At 45.0% G+C, this 24175-nt stretch overlaps 2 protein-coding genes across 4 annotated transcripts in view; one reads left to right on the top strand and one right to left on the bottom strand.

Annotated features, from left to right (window-relative positions):
- Positions 1-24175, bottom strand: part of BMPR2 (bone morphogenetic protein receptor type 2) — a 170790-nt gene that overhangs the window by 16653 nt on the left and 129962 nt on the right. For all 3 annotated transcript variants that reach the window (XM_005306225.5, XM_065560952.1, XM_042851746.2), the window contains exons 4-6: positions 13103-13213; positions 12529-12620; positions 6335-6565 (exon numbers count right to left, since the gene is read on the bottom strand). In XM_005306225.5, coding sequence (XP_005306282.2) covers positions 6335-6565; positions 12529-12620; positions 13103-13213 — 434 coding nt within the window. The remainder of the gene's footprint in view (positions 1-6334; positions 6566-12528; positions 12621-13102; positions 13214-24175) is intronic.
- Positions 315-2591, top strand: LOC135974157 (uncharacterized). Its single transcript, XM_065560960.1, has 2 exons — positions 315-1036; positions 2031-2591. The coding sequence occupies exons 1-2, from the start codon at positions 460-462 to the stop codon at positions 2504-2506; spliced, it is 1053 nt and encodes a 350-aa protein (XP_065417032.1). The 5' UTR covers positions 315-459; the 3' UTR covers positions 2507-2591.

Raw genomic sequence — 24175 nt, 5'->3', positions numbered from 1 at the left:
CATCTGTCTATCACTGCTGCTGCTTTTTCAGAGGCATTTTCAGTTTTAATCACTGTTAACTAAGGCCTGGTCTACACTAGGCGTTTATGTCGAAGTTAGCGCCGTTAAATCGAATTAACCCTGCACCCGTCCACACTGCGATGCTATTTAGTTCGACATAGAGGTCTCTTTAATTCGACTTCTGTACTCCTCCCCGACGAGGGGAGTAGCGCTAAATTCGACATGGCCATGTCGAATTAGGCTAGGTGTGGATGGAAATCGACGCTAATAGCTCCGGGAGCTATCCCACAGTGCACCACTCTGTTGACGCTCTGGACAGCAGTGCGAGCTCGGATGCTCTGACCAGCCACACAGGAAAAGCCCCGGGAAAATTTGAATTTGAATTCCTTTTCCTGTCTGGCCAGTTTGAATCTCATTTCCTGTCTGGACATCGTGGCGAGCACAGCAGCACTGGCAACGATGCAGAGCTCTCCAGCAGTGATGGCCGTGCAGTCTGGGAATAGAAAGAGAGCCCCAGCATGGACTGATCGTGAAGTCTTGGATCTCATCGCTGTGTGGGGCGATGAGTCCGTGCTTTCCGAGCTGCGATCCAAAAGAAGGAATGCAAAGATCTACGAGAAGATCTCTAAAGACATGGCAGAGAGAGGATACAGCCGGGATGCAACGCAGTGCCGCGTGAAAATCAAGGAGCTGAGACAAGGCTACCAGAAGACCAAAGAGGCAAACGGACGCTCCGGATCCCATCCCCAGACATCCCGTTTCTACGAGGCACTGCATTCCATCCTCGGTGCTGCCGCCACCACTACCCCACCAGTGACCGTGGACTCTGAGGATGGGATACTGTCCACGGCCGGTTCCTCAGACATGTTAGGGGACGGGGAAGATGAGGAAGGAGATGAGGAGGGCGAGGCAGTTGGCAGCTCTCACAACGCTGATTTCCCCGACAGCCAGGATCTCTTCATCACCCTTACAGAGATCCCCTACGAAGCGTCCCCAGCCATTACCCCGGACACAGAATCTGGTGAAGGATCAGCCAGTAAGTGTTGTAAACATCTAAACATTTATTTTTAACAAAACAGGAATATTAACAATTAAAAGAATGGGTTGTTCATGATTAGTGTGCCCTAGGCGCTTAACGGTTTAGTAAGGGGCAGTGCAAGTTTTGAAAAGAAATCTAGCAATGTCCGGTTTTCAGTGATTGTCCTGCACAAGCCGCTCTACTGTGTATTCCCTGCTACTGCAGCTACAGTAAAATGCGGTCTATATGTGCGGGGATAGAGCAGTAATCCTCCTGGGACATCTCGATGAAGCTCTCCTGGAGGTAACTTGAAAGCCGTTGCATGAGGTTCTTGGGGAGAGCGGCCTTATTGGGTCCTCCGAAGTACGACACGTTGCCGCGCCACGAGATTATCAGGTACTCGGGGATCATTGCTCTGCACAGCAGGGCGGCATACGGCCCTGGTCTTTGGAGGCTTTCCCGGAGCATTCTCTCTTTGTCGCTCTCGGAGATCCTCATCAGGGTGATGTCGGCCATGGTGACCTGCTTTTAATTAGGTAGGGGAATGTTAGTGTTGGGACTGCTTTCCCGTTCCTTTACAGAACTGTCACCGCTGGTTTGCAGCCACGCGGTGGAGGCGGGAGAGGGGCAGCCGAAAGGGATCATTCCCGGGGACAGCCGCGAGGGGGTGGGACAGGGGCAGAGTTCCCGCTTGCCGGATTGCTGGCAGCAGGGACTGACATTGATTTAAATGTGAAATGAGGCCAGTGGTAATATAAAAGTTTTAAACTGCCACAAGTGTACGGCTTACCATGTCTGCCTGCAACAGAAATTCCGTTGTGCTGCCTCGCTTCTCAAATGTGCTGTTCAAGACCCCAGGCACAGAATGCGAAGGCCGAGAATTCGACCTTGTGCTGAGTGCGCATGTGAAAGGTGCTGTGCATGGTCTTGTTCACAGAGAAAGACTATGTTCTTTGTTCACAACTACATTTATCTTTCAGAGGAATTCACTCCCTTTTTCCCATTTCCACAGCCCCGTCTGCGACTGTCTCACAACCTAGCCTGGAATCACACTCCCAGAGGCTAGCGCGGATTAGGCGTAGGAAGAAGAGGACACGGGAGGACATGTTCTCTGAGCTTATGGCCTCTTCCCAAGCCCAGGCAGCACAGCAGACCCAGTGGCGGGAGAACTTGACCCGAATGCACCAAGCCAACATGGATCGGGAGGAGAGGTGGCGGCAGGAAGACCAGCAGGCGACTCAAACGCTGCTTGGACTACTGAGGGAGCAAACGGACACGCTCCGGCGCCTTGTGGATGTTCTGCAGGAACGGAGGCAGGAGGACAGAGCCCCGCTGCAGTCCATCTCTAACCGCCCTCCCCCGCCACCAAGTCCCATACCCACCTCACCCAAAGTGCAAAGAAGGAGAGGCGGCAGAGTCCCTGCTAACTCTCACTCCACCCCTGCAGAGAGCTCTAGTAGCAGAAGGCTCTCATTTCCCAAAATTTGAAAAGTTCTTTCCTTCCCACCTGACACAAGCCCACGTCCAAGTTTCACCTCCCAATGCCATGTGTAGTTGATAATAAAAAATTCGTTTCTGTTAACTACTGTTTCAATCATGTTCTTTTGGAGGAGGAGGGGAAAGGGGGTTGGAAATTGGACAGGACAGTCTCCTTTGGCAGGGTACATAGTCGGGGGCAGGCACAGCAGCAGGGCACATACACAGTGCAGTGATGCAGTGACTAGTTGCCCCGGTTAGTCTGGGAGGTTGTTTTGATGTAATGTTGGGGGGGGGGGGGTTGCTCTGTGACTTTGTGGCGGGGGAGGGCAGTTACAGATCTTAAGCGCCGGTCCTTAGACAGGATCACAGAGCCACACAGCATGGGATCTGTAACCGTCCTCCCCCTGCCACAAAGTCAAATAGACCTCCCATACACACAGTCCCGATCAGGAGGGGTGACAGGCTCCGTTGAAACAAGCATCCCACCGCAGCGGAGCCTGTCAATCCTTGAGTTTAGAAGCTGCATTCGCATCACAACACTAGACCCGCCCCGCACCACAGTCTGCGTCCCAGTTTTAAAAAATTCCCGCTAAAACAGTATTAAAGAAAACGGTGTGCTTTAACAAAGTAGAACTATTTTTATTTCGACACGTGTGTTGGAGGGGGGGTGAAGGGGGTATGTAACTGGATAGGATAGTCAACATTACCTGGGTAAAGAAACGGGGGCAGGTTTAGCTTCTCAGTACACAAACTATAAAATCACAGGTTACCCTGCTCACTCAGGAACTTTGCTTTCAAAGCCTCCCGGATGCACAGCGCTTCCCGCTGGTCTCTTCTAATCGCCCGGCTGTCTGGCTGTGAGTAATCACCAGCCAGGCTATTTTCCTCAACCTCCCACCCCGCCATAAAGGTCTCCCCCTTGCTCTCACAGAGATTGTGGAGCACACAGCAAGCTGCTATAACAATGGGGATATTGGTTTCGCTGAGATCACAGCGAGTCAGTAAGCTTCTCCATCTCCCCTTGAGACGGCCAAAAGCACACTCCACCACCATTCTGCACTTGCTCAGCCGGTAGTTGAAGAGTTCTTTTTCAGTGTCCAGGGCGCCAGTATAGGGCTTCATGAGCCAGGGCATTAGCGGGTAGGCTGGGTCCCCGAGGATGACTATAGGCATCTCCACATCCCCAACAGTTATTTTGTGGTCCGGGAAGTAAATACCTTGTTGCAGCCGTCTAAACAGACCAGAGTTCCTGAAAACACGAGCGTCATGAACCTTGCCCGGCCATCCCACGTAGATGTTGGTAAAACGTCCCCTGTGGTCCACCAGTGCTTGCAGCACCATGGAAAAGTATCCCTTTCGGTTAATGTACTGGGTGGCCTGGTGGTCCGGTGCCAGGATAGGGATGTGAGTTCCATCTATGGCCCCACCGCAGTTTGGGAATCCCATCGCTGCGAAGCCATCTATGATCGCCTCCACGTTTCCCAGGGTCACTACCTTTGGCAGCAGTACATCAACGATTGCCTTCGCTACTTGCATCACAACAACCCCCACGGTAGATTTGCCCACCCCAAACTGGTTCGCGACTGACCGGTAGCTGTCTGGCGTTGCAAGCTTCCACAGGGCTATGGCCACTCGCTTCTGTACACTCAGTGCAGCTCGCAACCGGGTGTCACTGCGCTTCAGGGCAGGGGACAGCAACTCACAAAGTTCCAGGAAAGTTCCCTTCCGCATGCGAAAGTTTCGCAGCCACTGGGATTCATCCCAGACCTGCAGCACTATGCGGTCCCACCACTCAGTGCTTGTCTCCCGTGCCCAGAATCGCCGTTCCACGGCATCAACATGACCCATTGCCACTGTGATGTCCTCGGCGCTGGGTCGCCTGCTTTCTGACAGGTCTGTGCTACTCTCAGACTTCAGGACATCACCGCGGTGCCGTAGCCTCCTTGCCTGACTTTTCTGCATCTGCCTCAGGGAAACCTTTATGATAAGCTGCGAGACGTTCAGAGCGGCCACAACTGCAGCGATGGTCGCAGCGGGCTCCATGCTCGGAGTACAGTGGCGTCCGCGCTGTCAATGACTGGAAAAGCGCGCGAACTGTTTTCCCGCCGGCGCTTTCAGGGAGGGAGGGCGGGAGTGATGGACGGATGACGACAGTTTCCCAAAAGCACCCTCGACTCATTTTGTTACCCAGAAGGCATTGCCGGCTACACCCAGAATTCCAATGGGCAGAGGGGACTGCGGGAACTGTGGGATAGCTGACCACAGTGCACCGCTTCGAATGTCGACGCTATCACCGTTAGTGTGGACGCACAAAGTCGAATTACTGTCCTTAGTGTGGACACACACGTTCGACTTTGCAATATCGATTACAAAAATTCGATGCAAGTAAAATCGAACTACTCTCGTAGTGTAGACAAGGCCTAAGACATTCTTTATAGCATTCAATTTTAATCACTGGCCCCTAGGACACTGTCTCCTTTATAAATTATGCCACATTGTTTGGCTTTTAAAATATTTTATATTATTGTATTCATTTTTAATTCTCACTTAAAGTGTGTATGTATGTATATATATAATAGCTTAAAATATCTTGGATGGGAAGCATTTATATATAAGAAATAAATTATTACTATTGATTAAAATAATTGCCCTTGGATATTCCATTCCTGTTTGAACACTGATGCTCCCCACCCATTTTCACCCCAAAGACTCATCCCACAATCCTCATCCTTCTGGATAGTAGAGAATATGGTATTAGTAGCTCAGTTATACAAGGACAAATCTCATTTTTAAAAGTTATCCGATTACCTGAATATATTAACTATTTTATATATTAAAACCAACAAGAACCAAATAAATAATTCTGAAATAAAAATTAAAGCTTGTGTTTGTTATATATATTTCACATACACTTCAATTATTTTATAATAATTATTTCAGCATCAATATATGTAATATTAGTTATGATGTATGCACACAGCCCCAATGATGAAATTCAGCCAGTTCTGGTATGAGGTCAGCAAATCAACCAGAACAAAGCATACTACACAACATTTTGGCGAAGGGTATGAAGAAAATTATTCCCATCAGTCTCATTTCCTGACTATCTTTTTTAAACAAATATACCATGGGGTCATTAATGTCCACATGGAGCAACCACACTCATCCTTAGTTTTTAAGATCTCATGTGAAAGATTACTCTCCACCTCCCACCCCTCATAAGTTGCATAGAACTCAGTTTATTTGCTGTGGGAGAATTAAGGTGAGGTGATTCAGTATTTCTTGCCTGGCCTCAGGCCCCTTTGACGTACACTGGGCCTTTATGACTTTGCTCTTCTAGCCTCCTAGTTCAACTCCAGCTATTCTCAAATCCTTATGTCATATTCCTATCAGCTCCAACTCAGAGAGTATAGCAGAAGTGATACCTGCTTAGGGCCTCTGTGCCCTCCCCAGCAGTCTCATATCAGTCCTCAGGGGCTTCTAATCCTGTTCCTTGAATAGCTTTCTGCCAGTCTGCTGCTGGTGCAAAGTGGTTCTCAGCCTCTCTGGCAGCAACCCCCTTCTGCCCGGGCTGCAGTTTCTCATGTCAACTGTTGCTGATCAACCAATTGGCCACAGCTGAGCGGGTAGCTAGCTACTCACCCCTCAATCCCTTAGGCTGGGTCTACGCTATCACTTATTTCAGTATAACTTACACTGCTCAGGGGTGTGAATAAGACCCCTCCTGAGCAATGTAAGTTACACCGACCTAAGCACCAGTGTGGACAGTACTACATCCTCTCTATTTTACTATTCTTAGGTATAAACAAACCAATTTATTTTCTATGAAGTACTTACATTGGGATAATATTCCATCACCAACAAATATTCAATACGTCCATCTGCAGTGAATCGCTCATCTCCCACAATGAAGCGGGCAATATTGTCATGCTCCATCAGTGGGACTCTATAAATGTTCCTCTCGTTGATAAAGTTCTGGCGGTTAGCAAAGGAAAATACTTTTGCAGCCACTGGGCGCTCATCTAGGGAACCTTTATACACTGCTCCATATCGCCCCCGGCCAATCAGCTGTAAAAAGTTAAAAGTAGTCATTACATTGATTAAAATAGTAACGATCAAGAAAGGTTTTCACACTGCAAAATAGAATGGATATGTATAGCTATGGGCCACATTTTAAATTTCACTATCATATACTCAACATGTATTACCAAATAGAGTGTCAGCATTCAAGAAATACATTTTCATAAAACCGAGGTTCAGATTTGCATGAAATAAATGTATACACATGCTAAAATTTGATAATGGCATAGCTATACTTCCACAAGGAATTACTCATTATGTACAGGCAAAGAAATATACATGTGTGCACACATTTTTGGAATACAGACCTCTGACTCCAGTTTAAAAAGTTTGTTTTTAAAACTGTTACTGCCCCATGAGGGAAAGAGCAGGGTTCCAAGTAAACTATGAAGTTTTGAACACTGTATTGAATTTGGTTCTCAGAGAAGACAGATCCTACAGCTGCATTTCTGTGACCCTAAAAGTGTCCCAAACCCAGAAGGCAAGGGACTCTCTGGTATCTAGCACTGAGTTTCAGCTGGCTTGACCAGCCCAGTACCCCAACTCACTGTTGTCATAATCTGTATCTAAAAGGTGTCATGTAAGGTATTGGATGCGAACAGGTGACACACTGGTGATTAATATCATTGTGAAATGTACACATTAACACTATATATAAAATTACACATAGTCTGTAAACCAACCATGCAGGTAAAACAGATTTTTTTCTAGCCAAAGAAATGTGGGTCTGCCTGCTTGAGTGTGTCTTCCATGTTATTCAAGCCAGGTACGGCCAAAAGATAATGGGTATCGGAGATTGCAGGAAGATCATTTGCATTGTAAAAACAATCATAAACGGGGAAGAAGCCAGCATAGCATCTACACCAGACAGCGTGACTTTTACATCCAGCAGGGGAAAGGAACTTTATTAGGGGATACTCTTCAGAAAAATGCATTTCAAAGGTTGACTGGACTATAAAGAGGGGAGAGCGAACCCCTAAATCATCCTTCATCTGAGGAGTCAAAGAAACTAAGTGCTTTGAGCTCTGGCTAAAGAACATGCTGGAAGAATGACTGTGGTGAGAAAAACTTCTTTGAACAAAAGACTAGTTTGAAGTTGAGTTTTAATCTTAGAAGCATCTTTTTACTTTTGTTTGTAACCATTTCTATCCTTATTCCTTATACTTGGTATCACTTAAACATATGTCCTTTTGTTAATAAACTGGTTTTACTTTTACCATAAACCAAGTCAGTGCTCTGATGGAAGGGAAGGGTGTGTTAACCCTCTAGTCAAGTTAATAAGATGCTGTGTTCTGTGTCTTTAAAGGGGGCAGTGAACGTAAGATTTTGTAGGTCCTACAGTCAGAGGGGCTGTGCACTGGAGAAAAGATATCTATGCATCCGAAGAGGTGGGCTATAGTCCACAAAAGCTTATACTCTAATAAATTTGTTAGTCTCTAAGGTGCCACAAGTACTCCTGTTCTTTTTTCTGGGACCTCAGGAACTGATTATAACCTGCTAAGCAAGGTTTGGATTGGCCAAGTCCTGAAAAGAGTTTGCTGGTGTGTCAGGGAGCTAACACATAGCTTAGCAGCAGCAAAGCTCTCACTTGTTGAGGCTAAGGGGTAATACGGTGGCTCATGGTTCCAAGAACCGCAGCACAGCGTCACAATTTACAACTGTGGTTCTACTTTGAGTAGTTACATTGTAAAAATGGCATTGTAGAATTCCACGTTTATTGTGTCTCACTTATTTTCACAGACAGCTTGCTAAAAGTTTGGAAATTAAAAATAAAATGATCCATTTCCAAATGCCAGCTGCAAAGTCAACCTGAGTCAAGCCGGGTTCCTTCCTTTTCCCACATCACCACCTGTGATGATAATGTTGCAGCACCAATTATGCACTCAGTTACATCCATTATCTTCAAATGATGCTATCAGTTACACGTGTGCAGTCTCATAAGCCTTCAGCGAGAGTTGCACAGGTGTAACTGAGGGCATCATTAGCATTGCAATATATTTATTAAGATGCATGAGAAGAAAAGAAGCAAGTCTGGCTGTCAGAGTCCAAGGAGAGTTTGCATCTAGCAGTTAAAAAAAACCCTATATTTTTATTTCTAAATGGAACAATCTTGATATGAAATTAGCGAGACACAATAATTATAGGGTACTACTAAAAATAAATATTCACCTTTCAGGGTAGAATACTTTAAAAATTTTATTTAAAATTTTGTTTCAAAACCAAGCAATTTAAAACATTTCTATGTCTGAAATTGTTTTTTAAATCCCAAATAGAGTTTTTAAAGCAGCCATTGGGACACAGACATTCAAAAGGAACAAATAAAAAATGGTGGCTGCAAGACAATCTGTTTTTGTATAGTTTTTGTATAGAAGATCCTGAAGGAGCTGCAGATCCTACACTGCAATACATCACGAAAATGTCACTACTGCACAACCACACTGACACACTGTAGTCAATATATTGTACTGTACAACCATAACGTTGTCCAAAGGTCTATACGACATTCCAGTGCAACCATAGGCAAAACTAGATGTAATTTACACGTTTGGAGCATAGAGAAATGGAATAAACTCATTTATTCAGCATATTTTTTTAAATACACAGCACAGATAAAACCCATATATTTCCTGTACTGCTAACTAATTTTCTTACCATCTAATATTTTGTAAAGTAAATGTTTTTTTAGCTCATGCATGACCAATCAACCTCATTGGTCACAGTTAACTGTAGTATGTATACTCCTTTAGCGAGTTTATGAGCACTAGGTAATCTTACTTGTTGTATGTATTGCAAACCCAAAGAACAAAAGCAATGAGTTAAGGATGCTGTCTCAACCTCTCCTTGCTTTTAGTGGTTTGCATATCACCCTTAAAGACATATATACTTTCAGCTTGTTTAGGTTCTATATTTGCCCTGATTTAAAACTGTTATAATCTATTGAGGAAAGTCAAGAAAATCTAACTTCCACCTTTGCAACCTCCACTTTTCCATAACTCCCTCCCAGTTCTGACTCAAAATATAACCCGGTTCCAGCATAATTCCCAGTGCCTTAAACCAGTTCGGCTCCACAATAGCCCGCTAGCAAAGTTGGGGGACAAGAGATCACCCAAGCCCCAGCAGGAGTGAGTCACTCTTTTCTCAATTTATGAGAGCTGATGAAGCCTGATTAAAAGAGTGCTGACATTCAGTCAAAACCTGAACATCACAATCATGAGTAATAAACAGAGTCACATCATTTACGTGGAGACTCGCTGGGGTACAAGCTCAAACAGGGAGAGAAAGGCCAGAAAGGTGCTTTCGCAACACCAGAACAGAGGCTTGATAGAAAGAGCATACAATATCTCAGACAGGGAACAACCCCGTCTGATTCCCCTACAGCAGTGGTGGGCAACCTGCGGCCAGCACGCAGCCCGTCAGGGTAATCTGCTGGCGGGCCGCGAGACAGTGTTTACATTGACCATCCGCAGGCACAGCCTCCCGCAGCTCCCTGTTCGCCGTTCGCGGCCAATGGGAGCCGTGGGAAGTGGCAGCCAGCATGTCCCTTCAGCCCACGCTGCTTCCGCAGCTCCCATTGGCCAGAAACGGTGAACTGCGGCCACTGGGAGCTGCGGGCAGCTGTGCCTGGGGACGGTCAATGTAAACAAACTGTCTCGTGGCCTGTCAGCGGATTACCCTTACAGGCTGCGTGCGAGCCGCGGGTTGCCCACCAGTGCCCTACAGACTGGAAAGGGGGTACTCAAAACACTATTCATCTTAAGAAGAAGACTATATCTCATTATACACTACAGCAACTGAATGCAGAGGACAAACCTGGGCTCAAAACTAAAAGCACAAAGGATGCGAAACAAATATCTATGATCTACATGATCAAAAGCCTTTTCTTGGTCAAGGAAAATCAAGCCAATATGCAAATCAAAGATTTTTGAGGCTGAAATTACCTCCCACATTAGGAAAAGGTTATCAAAAATGGACCTGTGGGAATGCAATAGGTCTGAGCAGGGTGCATGACTGAACCAGTCATGTTCAGTCTATTTGCCAAGGCATTTGAAAAAATGTTATATTCAGGGCAAAGCGGGGACACAGGTCCCCATTCCTAGGCAACAGGAAGAACCACTCGATGACAACTGAGTGGATGTTCTCTCTGATGCCCCCCTGAAAAACCTGAAGCAAGTCAGGCCCAAGAAGGGTCCAAGAGGCCTTATAAAACTCAATAGGCAAATCATCAATACCTTGTGCCTGCCTTAGAGCGAAGTCATTTAGGGCAGAAGCCAATTCTGAGAGTGTCAGATCCTGTTCAAGTTAGTCCACATCCAGTGCTGAGATTCTAAGAAGATCCTAAAGGAGCCGCCAAGTCTCAGATGGACATACAGGCTCTGTGGCATACAGATCTGAGAAAAAACTCACAGCAAAGTTCCTAATCCCATCCTTTGTCTTCTAATGCTATGAAGTGTCTTGTTGATAGTGTTGGTTTATTATTTTTTGGGGAAAGGATAAACTTCTCCCTGGGACAACGAGTGAGTTCTATCGAATTTCCTTCCCTCATTATCTCAAGCACTCGTTTTCTGAGATGGTCCACTCCCAGAAGAACGCACTTTTCATGACAGCTGAAGCCTTGCAGATAAAACAACTTGTGGGAAGGGGGGATGCTTTGCAGCCTTCTCAACCACCTCAGCACTGACGTTGCCTACATGACGGTTCAGAGCAGGAATTGCTTCCCTCCTGGTTCCCACCAACCTTGCCTTCCCAAGAGACTCAGGAGACTCCAGTGAAACCTTCCTGTTTGCTCTGCAAACTGTACGAACAGGAGTCCCATGACTAAGGGAGAAGCCATGGGGACTTGAAAACATGTCACTGACTCTGACCTGGTCTTAGTGAAGGAAGCTTCCATAAAGTCAGCTCAACTCTCTTGGCACAGACCTTGCCCAAACTCCAACTTGGAGCTGGTTTCACTGTGGCCTGCTCAGCTTTCTTAGAGATGACCTTGCCTACATGCCATCAGAAGCCAGACTTCCCTGCAGCCACCTCAATGTCTCAGCAGGGACATGGACGCTGAGTTCCTGCGGCCTGCTGTCACTCTCTGCCATTTCTGGGATAAGGGGAAGAGGAGCAGCGATGCTGTCCTTCAAACCCTCCTCAGTGCCCAATTTTTTTAAGTTGGACAGTTTTGAGGTGGAAAAACCTCTAAGTCAATGAAGACACAGAGACACTTTGTTAATCTTTTATACATCCTCTGAAAGTTCTGATACAAAGGGAGACCTGGGAGCCAGCTGTTTGTGCCACCCAGAGGCAGAGAATTTTGGAGAGTTATTCCGATTCCTACGCCCAGGCCCAGAGAAAAGTTCTGGACTGCCTCCAGTTGCCATTGACATGGGGAACACCTCACTGTGCAGACTATTTGACATGAAGGAAATTGAGAAAACATGCAGCACCCCACTATTATTGAAATATACTACTGCAATCCACAGTAAATTCTATACTTACAGTAATGTTACTACAATGTTTCAGACTATTACTATAAGATATTGTATTTCTAAATATTTTTTAACATGGTTATCAATGTCAAATAGAAAAAGCATTTTTGATGTGACATTGAAATACAATATGGGCAAGTACCCCTTACTGCTCTTCAGTAGTTAATGCTCTTCTAAAAGAAGAGCACATTCTGACTAATATCAGTGATACTGGTGAGTAAAGAGAGAAGGTAAAATAATGTCTTTGGCTTCTGGTATTTCTGAGGTAACCTCTATTTGTTTAGTGATTTTGTTTATGTTTTTTACCACAGTTCACAAAAGATGTAACCAGGACAATACAAAAGTGGGAAAATATAGCACATTTATTACATATATCTGTTTCTTAAATATTACAACAATATCTGGCAGGTAATTTGATCACAGGTGGAGCAAACAATGAAGAGTAAATAATGAGGCAGAAATTCTGAGTTGCACACTTACCTCTAGCAATTTTAGATTATCCAGGTCTAGTGAAGGCTCTGATGCTGCTGCCTCCATCATGTTCATACTGTGTAGACCTTGCTTACGGTCCCCTGCAGATACAGGAACCAAGTTCTGATAGTTAAGATTTTATGCAAAAATACATTTGAGAATGGTTACAGAACTATTCTGGGACTTGACGGCAACAGTGGCTGTTACGGTGAAGGACATGCCAAGCCAGGAGTAACACTGCAAACCCTTCTCCCCCGAGCTAGTAAAACTAAGATGGGAAGCGTAGGTGGTAGGGAAGGTGATGGCTACTTGCTACACAACTATTCTTTTGTGCGTGACACAGAATCCCACTGGTGCTGGCCTTAGAGAAGACTGATGGCTTCACTCCAGCTATTTGTTAAGCAGAGGATTCATGGAAGAAAAATAGAACCCAGATTGAAAATATGTAGGAGTCCTTATAAATTTCTATGGGCCATTAAGAAATATATTTAAAGGGGTGGGAATAGAGGGAGGTAAGGGAATTATAATTGTGAAGAACAGTTAAAAGAATAATATGAAAAAAGAAAAGCTCATCAAATTCTACCTGCAAGCATCCTATATCCAAAGAATATAGCAGCAATCAAAACAGCTAATACAGAGACTGAGGCCAAGGCAATAACAATAGTCTCATCTCGGTGAAAAGAATTAGATGAATCTGAAAGAAAGGAGAAAGAGTATATGTCATTTTTTTTAATGTACATTAGAAAGATTCAGAACCATACAACAGACAAAGTAACAGAAATGAGAAACAAATCATGCTGTATGGATTACACTATATGTCCCTAATTTATTTTTATCTTTAAAATTTAAGGAGGAGAGAACAGTTGACTAGCTAAACATGGCTGAGAACATTACCTCTGCAGCATCACCAGGGCCTTTCTTGCCTGTATGGCGAGTGAGACACCAAAACTGGAAACTGAATCACTGTCTTCCATATGGCAATGTACAGAACAACCACACAAGGTTGACTGTTAAAAATACAAATTGGAGGGCTGGGCCAATGTTATGAATGACAAAAGCTGTAACAAGTCCATTATATTACTAGAAAATGCTATAGTAGTGTAATGTTCAGGACTTCTTCTAAAAGGGTCATTCGGTTATGTTGATTTAATGAACTTGGCATATACATTCACCAGAAGGTTCCTCTATCCTCATATGATTTCTACTTTTAACTCACTTGTTTTCCTCTCATCCCTCATTTCTCTAGGTTTTGAAACCCATAAACTGTACAAGGACTATATCTGAAATCAAGACATCTTAATATAATTAAAATCCTTAGTTTTCTTTAATGAATAATAATCCTTCAGAAATACATTGCAGCATGAAATCTAGGAAAGCAATCAGCAGCTGAAATTAAAACAAGTTAGACTCAAAGGTTGATGGTATCTCCCAAAGCCCTGAATTGATTCCTGGTCTCTCTAAGTGCACCCACTCAGATGTCAAGCCTCATGATTTTCTCTATCCTGAGGTGGAATTTTGCTATTCTTCCACTAATAGACCAGGCCTTGGGCTACCATATCCTGTGTATCAACAGTGCTGCTGGGTCAGACTTGAGTCAGTGGCACTGCAACGTGGCACGTGGGGTTACAGTGCTACTCACATTTGGCCTGCCACTCACTAAAACCTGGCCCAGCTGACTCTCTGTGTTGCTGTGACCTCGCACATGAGATCACAACATCCAGACCCAGGCCCATCCCCATGGAACAGGAGCCACCAGTGCTGGGTATGGGGAGGGCTCGCTCTCCTACCACCTCACCCCCAGGGACTCCCTTCCACACCAGACCCATGACCCAGCTAGGATCTTGACTGGCACAAAGAAAGGAAATACTGGAAGTTTATGATAAACTCTGAATGGGGCAGCCCTAGGCACTGGAAAATCCAGCAAACAAGATGTCACAGGGACCTTAATGGCTGTTGGCCTTGGAAATGATATTTAGAGTGTGTATACACCACTGTTTGCAAAGCCCTATAAAACCTTCAGTCAGGGCCGTCCTTAGGTATACACAGCATACTCGGCTGTGTAGAGCACCCAAAATTTGGGGCACCATTTCCCTCACTGGTTGCGGCTGGAATCCTCTCTTCTCCGGCTCCTCCCCTGCGCTGGGCCAGTGGGCTTCTCCCCAACCTCAACCCCACCCCCTCCCTCACTCGCTCCTCAGCCAGCTGGCTGAGGGCCCTAGCCTCAGGAAGCCCAGAGCGACCCGGCCCACCAACGCCCAGAGCAGAGTCCCTCCCTGGACCCTTCCTGCCTGTGCCGCTAGGTCTCTGGCGGAGGACGGGCCAGGGCAAGGACAGGAGGAGTGAAACTTCCACGTGAGTCAGGTGGGTGGTGGGTAGGGAAGAGCCGGGCCGAGCAGGGGAGGGAGGAAGGGAGGAACTTAAAGTGCACTTCCCTAATTATATCTAGCTAACACACACACACACACACACACACACACACACACACACACACACACACACACACAGTCTCTCTCTCACACAGATCAGTTCTCACACCCACAGAGATTCTGCCTCTCACAAGTCACAGTCCCCCAACACAGTCACATAAACTCTCTCTCTCTCTCACACACACACACACACACACACACACACACACACACACACACACACACGAAACATTACAAAAAAAAACTATGAGGAAGTGAGTAATTCTGTATTTAGAACAGGATGTGAATAATATGCAGTAAATAAGGCCTGGGGTAGAACTTTGAATGACGAGGATAAAATGGAACACTAAATGGCTGTTCATTTAGTGAGCACCATCCATGCTGTACATTGAACGAGGCAAGGGTCCTATAGAAAAAATAGTATGTGATCATGTAATTAAAGACTATCAATGCATACACAGAAAGGGCCCAGTTAAGGCTAAATAGGCAACCTTAAAAATGGTGTTTCGTTACCTTTGAGTGCTTGACTTTGCAATCATAATATTCGCTTAATGTAGCTCTTTGTATGTAATATATATAAACAAGTAGACAATGTAGAATAGTTGTGCAAATCTGTATTATATATATCATATCATTCTATTTCAGAAGTAATATGTGATCAAATAATTAAAGACTGTATTGTAATGCATATTTTTATATACATTAAACAACTTTCCACTAGTCCTCTATGTTGCCCATTAAAGCTCAAGTGCTCTTGTGCATATATGGTCTGCTTTGTACTTTATACAGTAAATGATTAACTGATTATGTTTTTCTGGCATACAAAGAACATGAGACAGTGCTAGAAGATACTACGTATATGTATGTATGTTGTAGATAAACACTTTATGATAATGCATTACTTGAGAAATAGTTTGTGATTATTTAAATAAAGACTGTATTGTAATGAATAAACACAAGGGGGCAGGAGTTCACGTAAGGTTGTATGTGCAACCTTAATCAGGGGCCTCTGTAGTCCATGTCTTTTGTCTGTAATATTTAGTGAAATTAACTCTTGCCATATAATTGTACTCCAAATGTAAGCTCTCATTTAAAACACTAATGAAGTTTCCAACCTTTAAATATGCAAGGAAAACAGTAAAATGTGAACTAATTAGAAGAAATGTACAAACAGGACAATGTTGTCTTCCTAATTCTTCAGACAACCTAACAATTGTTCAAGAAGAGGTGTTCTGCTCAATGAGCTGCTAACATCAAACATGAAACACTAAATTTACTACGGCCATGATCCTATACAGCAGGGGTCAGCAACCGTCGGCATGCGGCCCATCAGGGTAATCCGCTGGCGGGCCGCGAGACATTTTGTTTACGTTGACTGTCCGGAGGCACGGCCCCCCGCAGGTCCCAGCGGCCACGGTTCACCCCGTTCCCGGTGGATGGGAGCTGCAGGAAGCGGCAGCTAGCACTGCAGCCCACTGCTTCCCGCATCTCCCACTGGCCAGGAACGGCGAACCGTGGCCTGGGAGCTGTGGGGGGCCGTGCCTCCAGACGGTGAACGTAAACAAAATGTCTCGCGGCCCATCAGCGGATTACCCTGATGGGCCACATGCTGAAAGTTGCCGACCCCTGCCATACAGAGTCACACTTTTAACTCTGTGCAGTGGGTAACCCCGCTAATTTAACCAGGATTACTCAAAACATATAAAGTTAAACATACATGTAAGTTTTTCATAATCAAGACATAGTAAGTAACACAAAGGATACGGTAGTGATAATATTCGTTTTAACATTTAAATAAACAAAAAATTCCATCTTAAAATTTGCACAAAGCTTCCACAGAATTTCTAGTCTCATGCACCAGAGTGTTGCAGAAACGAAAATGGCTTTGCTGCAGAATACAGGTCCACCTTGCGTCAGAGTACATGGGGCCTTATTATTATTTGTATTCCTATAGCACCAAGGAGCCCTAGTCATGGACCAGGACTTCATTGTGCTAGCCACAGAACAAAATGACAGTCTTGGACCTTAATTTTGCTGTATTCACTTCTGAATTCTTAACAGTGCAGCCTGAGGCCTGATTCTTCAAAATATTGCATGTAGGCAGACCTTTACAACCTATGTGGACTCCTATCAAAGTACATGGGACTTCACGTGGTCCTAAGGTACTGCCCAGGCAGATTGCTTTGAAGGATCAGGGTCTTAAAGCTCTCAATAAAGTTTCTCTGTTGTGACAGGTTTAAAATATTCATTTTGAAACTGTTATTGCAGGGTTTTTTGTTTTGATGATTTTAAGTAAGGAATCTGAATGACACTGGAGATGAGATCACACAAATATAGAGAAGATCCTGAAGTTCAAAGCATGAACTTAATACAAAACAGAACTACAGAATACGTGCGCAATGTGGCCTTCAGCTGCGGAGAACTGAACACAGTGCTGCAAAGATGTAGCTTTTCCAAGTAGGCAAAAAGGACCTTGCAAGTATAATTAATTCTAGCTGCTTCTAAAATTATTTCCTTTCACAGTGGCCTTGCAGGGCTTTTATAACACAGTGCGTGGCTTCCAGCTCTCTGAACAGATACATAATATTATCAACCGTTTCCAAGAGCTCAAGTATTTCAGCTGTCATTCTAAATTTTAATCTCACACTGATTGGTTTATCACAAAATGGTCTGTATGATCTAATTCCCAGTATCAGTCTCCTCACTAAAAATGGCAGTTAAAACATTTATTATTTATACTCTAAAATATTTGAAACTATTTTGATCCACTTGACCCCTCAGGAAACCACACTAAAATATAAACATAAAAAAAGAATAAATTCAGCAAGCATAGAATCATAGAAATGTAGGGCTTGAAGGGACCTCAAGAGATCAACTAGTCCATTCCCCTGCACCAAGGCAGGGCCAAGTATAATTAGACCATTCTGGACAGGTGTTTGTCTAACTGTTCTTAAAATCCTCTAGTGATGGGGATCCCACAATCTCCCTTGGTAATCTATTCCAGTACTTAACTATCCTTACAGTTAGAAAGTCCCCCCCCCCCCCAATATTTAACCTAAATCTTCCTTACTACAAATTAAGCCCATTGCTTCTAATTCTATCTTCAGCGGACATGGAGATCAATTGATCACTGTGCTCTTTATAAACTGCCCTTAACCAACTGAAGACTTATCAGGTGCCACTCCCAGTCTTCTTTTCTCAAGACTAAACTTGCCCAGTTTTTTTAACCTTACCTAAGCGGTCAGGTTTTCTAAACCTTTCATCATTTTTGTTGCTCTCCTCTGGACTCTCCTCAATTTGTCCACATCTTTCTTAAAGTGTGGAGCCCAAACTGGATACAGTACTCCAGCTGAGTCCTCACCAGTGCTGAGTAGAGTGGAACAATTACCTCCTGTGTCTTGTATATGACACTCCTGTTAATGCACCCCAGAATAATATTAGCCTTATGTGTAGCATATAAATGATGAATAAGACTAAGATTTTGTCAGATATTTTTAGTAAAAGTCAGGGACAGGTCACGGACAATAAAGAAAAATTCATGGAAGCTCGTAACCTGTCCCTGACTTTTACTAAAAATATCCCTAACAAAATGGGGAGCCCAGCTGTGGGGTCCCACACCGCTTGCAGAGGATGGGCAGCTGCGGGGGCTGCTCCAAGCTCTGGGTACCCCACCACCTGTGGGGGCTTGGAGCTCCACGGCTGCTGGGAGCTGCGGGGGGCCCCGATGCAGCCAGGAGCTGTGGCCCCACCACCTGCGGTGGCTGGGAGCTGCAGGGAGCCCCACCGCCTGTGTTGGCCAGGAGCTGCGGGGGAGGGGCAGCTCAGAGCTCCAGCTGCAGGTGGCCTCCGCCTCTGCACTGCTCCCGGGAGCAGCCTGCACGTTCCTGTGGCTCCTGGGGAGGGGGTCTCCGTGCGCTGCCCCCACCCCTAGCGTCGACTCCGCAGCTCCCATTGGCAGAAAAAACACCACAGTGGCCCAACACTGTAGCATTTAATTTCAGAAATGGGAACTATACAAAAATGAGGAAGTTGGTTAAACAGAAATTAAAGGGTACAGTGCCAAAAGTGAAATCTCTGCAAGCTGCGTGGAAACTTTTTAAAGACACCATAATAGAGGCTTAACTTAAATGTATACCTCAAATTAAAAAACATAGTAAGAGAACCAAAAAAGAGCCACCGTGGCTAAACAACGAAGTAAAAGAAGTAGTGAGAGGCAAAAAGGCATCGTTTAAAAAGTGGAAGTTAAATCCTAGTGAGGAAAATAGAAAGGAGCATAAATGCTGGCAAATGAAGTGTAAAAATACAATTAGGAAGGCCAAAAAAGAATTTGAGGAACAGTTAGCCAAAGACTCAAAAAGTAATAGCAAATTATTTTTTAAGTACATCAGAAACAGGAAACCTGCTAAACAACCAGTGGAGCCATTGGACGATCGAGATGCTAGAGGAGCACTCAAGGATGATAAGGCCATTTCGGAGAAACTAAATGATTCTTTGCATCAGTCTTCACGGCTGAGGATGTGGGGGAGATTCCCAAAGCTGAGCCACTCTTTTTAGGTGACAGATCTGAGGAACTGTCCCAGATTAAGGTATCATTAGAGGAGGTTTTGGAATAAATTGATAAATTAAACAGCAATAAGTCACCACGACCAGATGGTATTCACTGGTTCTGAAGGAACTCAAATGTGAAATTAAATCAGTTTTCAGAATGGAGAGAGGTAAATAGTGGTGTCCCCCTGGGGTCTGTTCTGTCCTATTCAACATATTCATAAATGATGTGGAAAAAGGGGTAAACAGTGAGTTGGCAAAATTTGTAGATGATATAAAATTACTAAAGACAGTTAAGACCCAGGCAGACTGTGAAGAGCTACAAAAGGATCTCTCAAAACTGGGAGACTGGGCAACAAAATGGCAGATGAAATTTAATGTTGATAAATGCACAGTAATGCACATTGGAAAACATAATCCCAACTATACATATAAAATGATGGGGTCTAAATTAGTTGTTACCACGCAAGAAAGATCTTGGAGTCATTGTGGATAGTTCTCTAAAAACATCCACTCAATGTGCAGCAGCAATCAAAAAAGCAAACAGAACTCTTCGTCAGAGGATGTTGTGAAGGCTAAGACCATAACAGGGTTCAAAAAACAACTACCGTATATACTCCATCATAAGCCAGTTCGTTTATAAACCGACCCCCCCACAAGATGGATAAGTAAAAATGGAAAAATTTTATGACCCGTTCATAAGCCGACCCTATAATTCAGGGTTCAGCAAACTTTGGCTCCCGGGCCATCAGGATAAGCCGCTGGTGGGCTGAGATGGTTTGTTTACCTTGCGTCCGCGGGCATGGAGGTAAACCTAAGTAAACAGTGTCCCGGTGCGCCAGCTGCTTACCCTTATGGGCCGGGACAGCAACTGGTGGGGGGGAGAAGCTGGGGTCAGGGGAGTAACCCCTGTGACCACCCCCCACATGACCCCATCCCTAGCCCAGAACCCCCACACTCTCCCCATCCCATCCCTTCCCACCTTATCTGGGGAGGATGTCTCTGGCCTGGCTGGAGCTGCTCTTGCAGGCTGGGCAGTGCAGCCGCAGCCTTAGGGTTACCATTCGTCCGGATTCCCCCGGACATGTCCGGCTTTTTGAGCTAAAAATAGCGTCCGGGGGAATTTGTAAATGTCCGGACTCCCCGCCCCCCATGCAGAGCGCGCGCGGCTAACAGGGCAGCCGGCCGGATGGTGCCACTTACATAGGGCTCCGACAGCCAGAGAGAGACCCTCCTCCACTTCCCCCTCCTCTCCCCTGCAGCAGAGCTCACTCCCTCCCTCCCTGCATTCGCAGATCGCCTCCGGCAGTCTGGAGCTCCTCCCCCGCTCCTCCTCCCCTGCCAGCCAGCCTGCCGGGACGAACGGCTCAGGTCCTTCCTGAGCAAGTTCACAGAGACATTAGGCAAAGGCCAACAACAAGGGGGCCAGGGGGTCGGAGAAGGGGCAGGGAGGTTTTGGATGGGGCAGTCAAGAGACGGGGGGGGGGGTCAGGAGTTCGGGGGGGGCTTTCTGGGGGGTGTGTAGATAAGGTTTTGGGCAGTCAGGGTACAGGTAGGGGGTAGGGTCCTGGGGGGGGGTAGGGTGGTGGGGGTCTTAGGAGGGGGCAGTTAGGGGACAAGGAACAGGGAGGCTTAGGTAGGGGGTGGGGTTCTGGAGGGCAGTTAGGAGCAGGGGTCCCAGGAGGGGGCAGTCAGGGGACAAGGAGCGGGGGGGGGGGGAAGGTTGGGAGTTCTGAGGGGGGCGGGAAGTGAGGGGGGCAGTGGTGGGGCTAGGGCAGGACAAGGGCAGGGCTAGGGCGGGGCTCCTCCCCTCCTCTTTTTTGCTTGCTGAAATATGGTAACCCTACGCAGCCTGCTCCAGCGGGCCAGACTGGGCGGCGCGGCTGCAGCATGTTCCAGCAGGCTGGGCCAGGCGGCATGACTGCAGTGTGCTCCGGCGGGCCGGGCGGCGTGGCCACAGCCTGCTCTGCGGGGCGGGGCCGAGTGGCACGGCTCCAGCCTGCCAGCCCCAAAGCTGCAGCTGCTTCGGAGGCTGGGGGGAGAGCAGCATGGCCAGAAGCGGAGATACTCTGGCCCCGCCTCTTCCCTTCTGGCTCTGCTGGCTGTGCTGCCTCTGTTGGAGGGAGGGGCTGTGTCCCACCTCTCCCTCTCTATACCAGTTCATAAGCCGACCCCCTTCTCTGGTGCTTCCCTTTTTTACTAAAAAATTCGGCTTATGAACGAGTATATACGGTAGATAAATTCATGGATGATAGGTCCATCAATGGCCTATCTGGGCCTAGGATACTGGGCTAGATGGACCTTTGGTCTGACCCAGTAGGGCCATTCTTATGTTACATTGTAATACAGCTGGTTGAATCTCAGAATTTCATTCTGCGGGAAATTATGACATTGTGAAAAAAGTTTTGTTGTAATTCAGAACAAAAAGTTAGAGATTTCAAAATTTCCCACAAAAAGAAAATTCTGAAAATTTGTTTGACAAATTAAACTGTTCCCACTCAAACTTTCCAAAACAAAACAGAGCTGCCATCTGCCCTGACTCCCAGAGGACTCCTCCTCAAAAAGCACTATGGGAAGGCAGAGGAGTTGTCTTGAATGCTTAAATTTTCCAATACTTATGCCACTATGATGCAATTTCCTTTGTATAAAGTATCTTTCATAAAAAGTATCAAAAACTGCTCTCCTGTAAGACATAAAGAGGTCATTTCCTTAATCTTTAGGTTGAAAGTAACTGAAAACTCTTTCAAGCACAGCACACTTTCAAAAGCAATGATGGTTTAAAGTGCTGAGATATTTGCAATTATAGAATTTGCCAATCACTGGTGGATGAAAGAGACCTGTAATGTGCTATTTCTTGTCAAAGGGACATTTTCTCCCTTACTCATTTTCCTCATTTGGAGGTAAAAAACTCCATCAGTTTCAACTTAGTTTCCTGCTCATTGTTCTGTGCACAAGGAGTGAACGAGCAAGGTTTACCACATTTTACCCTGAAATGAATGGATCTACAGAAATCTGTAGATTGACACTGTTGGCCCCTCCTCCCATCAATACATGGTATGTTCTATAGAGGGAAGTCTGCAGGTTATTAATACTGCTTCAACCTCATCCCTGTACAGCTGAGCGTCTGATAATAGTGATGTAATTAATTACTGTATGCAATGGAAAACAAAATCTTATCTGTACATTATCCATACCTTTAACTTATAACATAAATAAATTCCAACTTTTTTTTTAAAAGTGTAGTTTTATACCTGTGTATTGTAATCTACTGAATTCTTAGATATTTTAATTAAAAAACAGAAACAAACTTTTCAGTTCTTTAAAAGTTATAAGGAACACTTTCTACTCTATCTATAAATAGTTGAAAAGTACCTGATTTAGGGTTTGTTTGTTTTTTAATTCCAAGGACCCCTGATATCTGTTCATGGAGGGGGTCTGTGTGTGTGGAGATGTCCCCATTGCCAGGTGGAATGGAGGTCAATCTCCTCTCATAGCTCAGTGGGAGGACTCCTCTGGACCTCGTAGAGGGAGGAGTGGATGGAGTGAGCAGACTGGGAGGAGAGGGCAGGCAAGAGACACCACGATGTCAAAATGTGTGTTTCATATCAGCAGTATTGCCAACACTAAGTGTGCAAAAATCATGATTCAGGCCTTAAAAACTCATTAGATTTTTAAATAATAAATTTAGGGATATTTTTTATTTGCCTTCTGATTTCTGAGCATTTAGAGTACACTTAGGTCACATGTTCATGCTTTTCTTGACAACCATTTGGGGTAGGGTTTTTAAAAACAAACAAACAAACAAAAGCTGAGATTTCCACGTAACCACTTGACTCTAGGAACTCGGGCTTTAAGAAAAAAAATCACCAAATATCATGAGACTTGCAATGAAATCACGAGAGATGGCAATGCACATACCCCTCTAGCACACACAAATGCACAGAGAGATAATACAGCTGGGACTGTAATATCTTTTTAGCAGAATCCCCAGAGAGGTCCTTGAAGAAGCACGGCAAGATTTTGGTTGTGTGGCTCCAGTGGGCCTCCATGCATATCTCTCCATCCACCAGAATCTATAGTTGAGGTTTGGGCCCTTGGCATTTTTGCACACGTGTAGAAAAAAATCTGTGCCCACTCCTCAACCCCCCGCCCTGTCAGGAGATAACGTAGGGAACATCTACACAAGGAAGTCCTCACCGAGACCTCCTCCTCTAGTGCCTCTGGGTTTAGTATGGGAGGGCTTGATCTAGACTCAAGTCTTGTGTGTAAAAATTGTCATTTTCTTCAGCAAAGTCCTTAAAAGCCCAATTCAACTTTTCTCTCTGTTTTCATTACTCTGAGTCCAGAGACATCTGTGGGTTAGCTTCTAATAGTACAGTGTGAAAAGACTGCCAAATACTAAAATACTGTTTCTAATTATAGTCTTGATAGATCTGAAGTTCCTTGCTAATGTGAAATTAAACCTGAAGTAGGCTACACAATAAACTGCATTTAAAAAAAGTCAAGAGATAGATTCTTGGCTACTGATGGAAGTAAGGTGAGAGAAAGTCTCACCTCCAAAAGCAAATTGAATGAAGTACACTTTATCTTGGTTTCAAGATTAGCATTTAGCTGATGGAAGATAAGCTATATACAATATCTGGTTTGCAATCATGAAAATGAAAATTATTTGAAAACTTAATTAT

This window comes from Chrysemys picta, chromosome 11 (genome assembly GCF_011386835.1).
Source record: "Chrysemys picta bellii isolate R12L10 chromosome 11, ASM1138683v2, whole genome shotgun sequence".
NCBI lineage: Eukaryota > Metazoa > Chordata > Testudines > Emydidae > Chrysemys > Chrysemys picta.
Note: the sequence above shows the minus strand (reverse complement) of the source record. Positions and strands in the feature narration are given on the sequence as shown.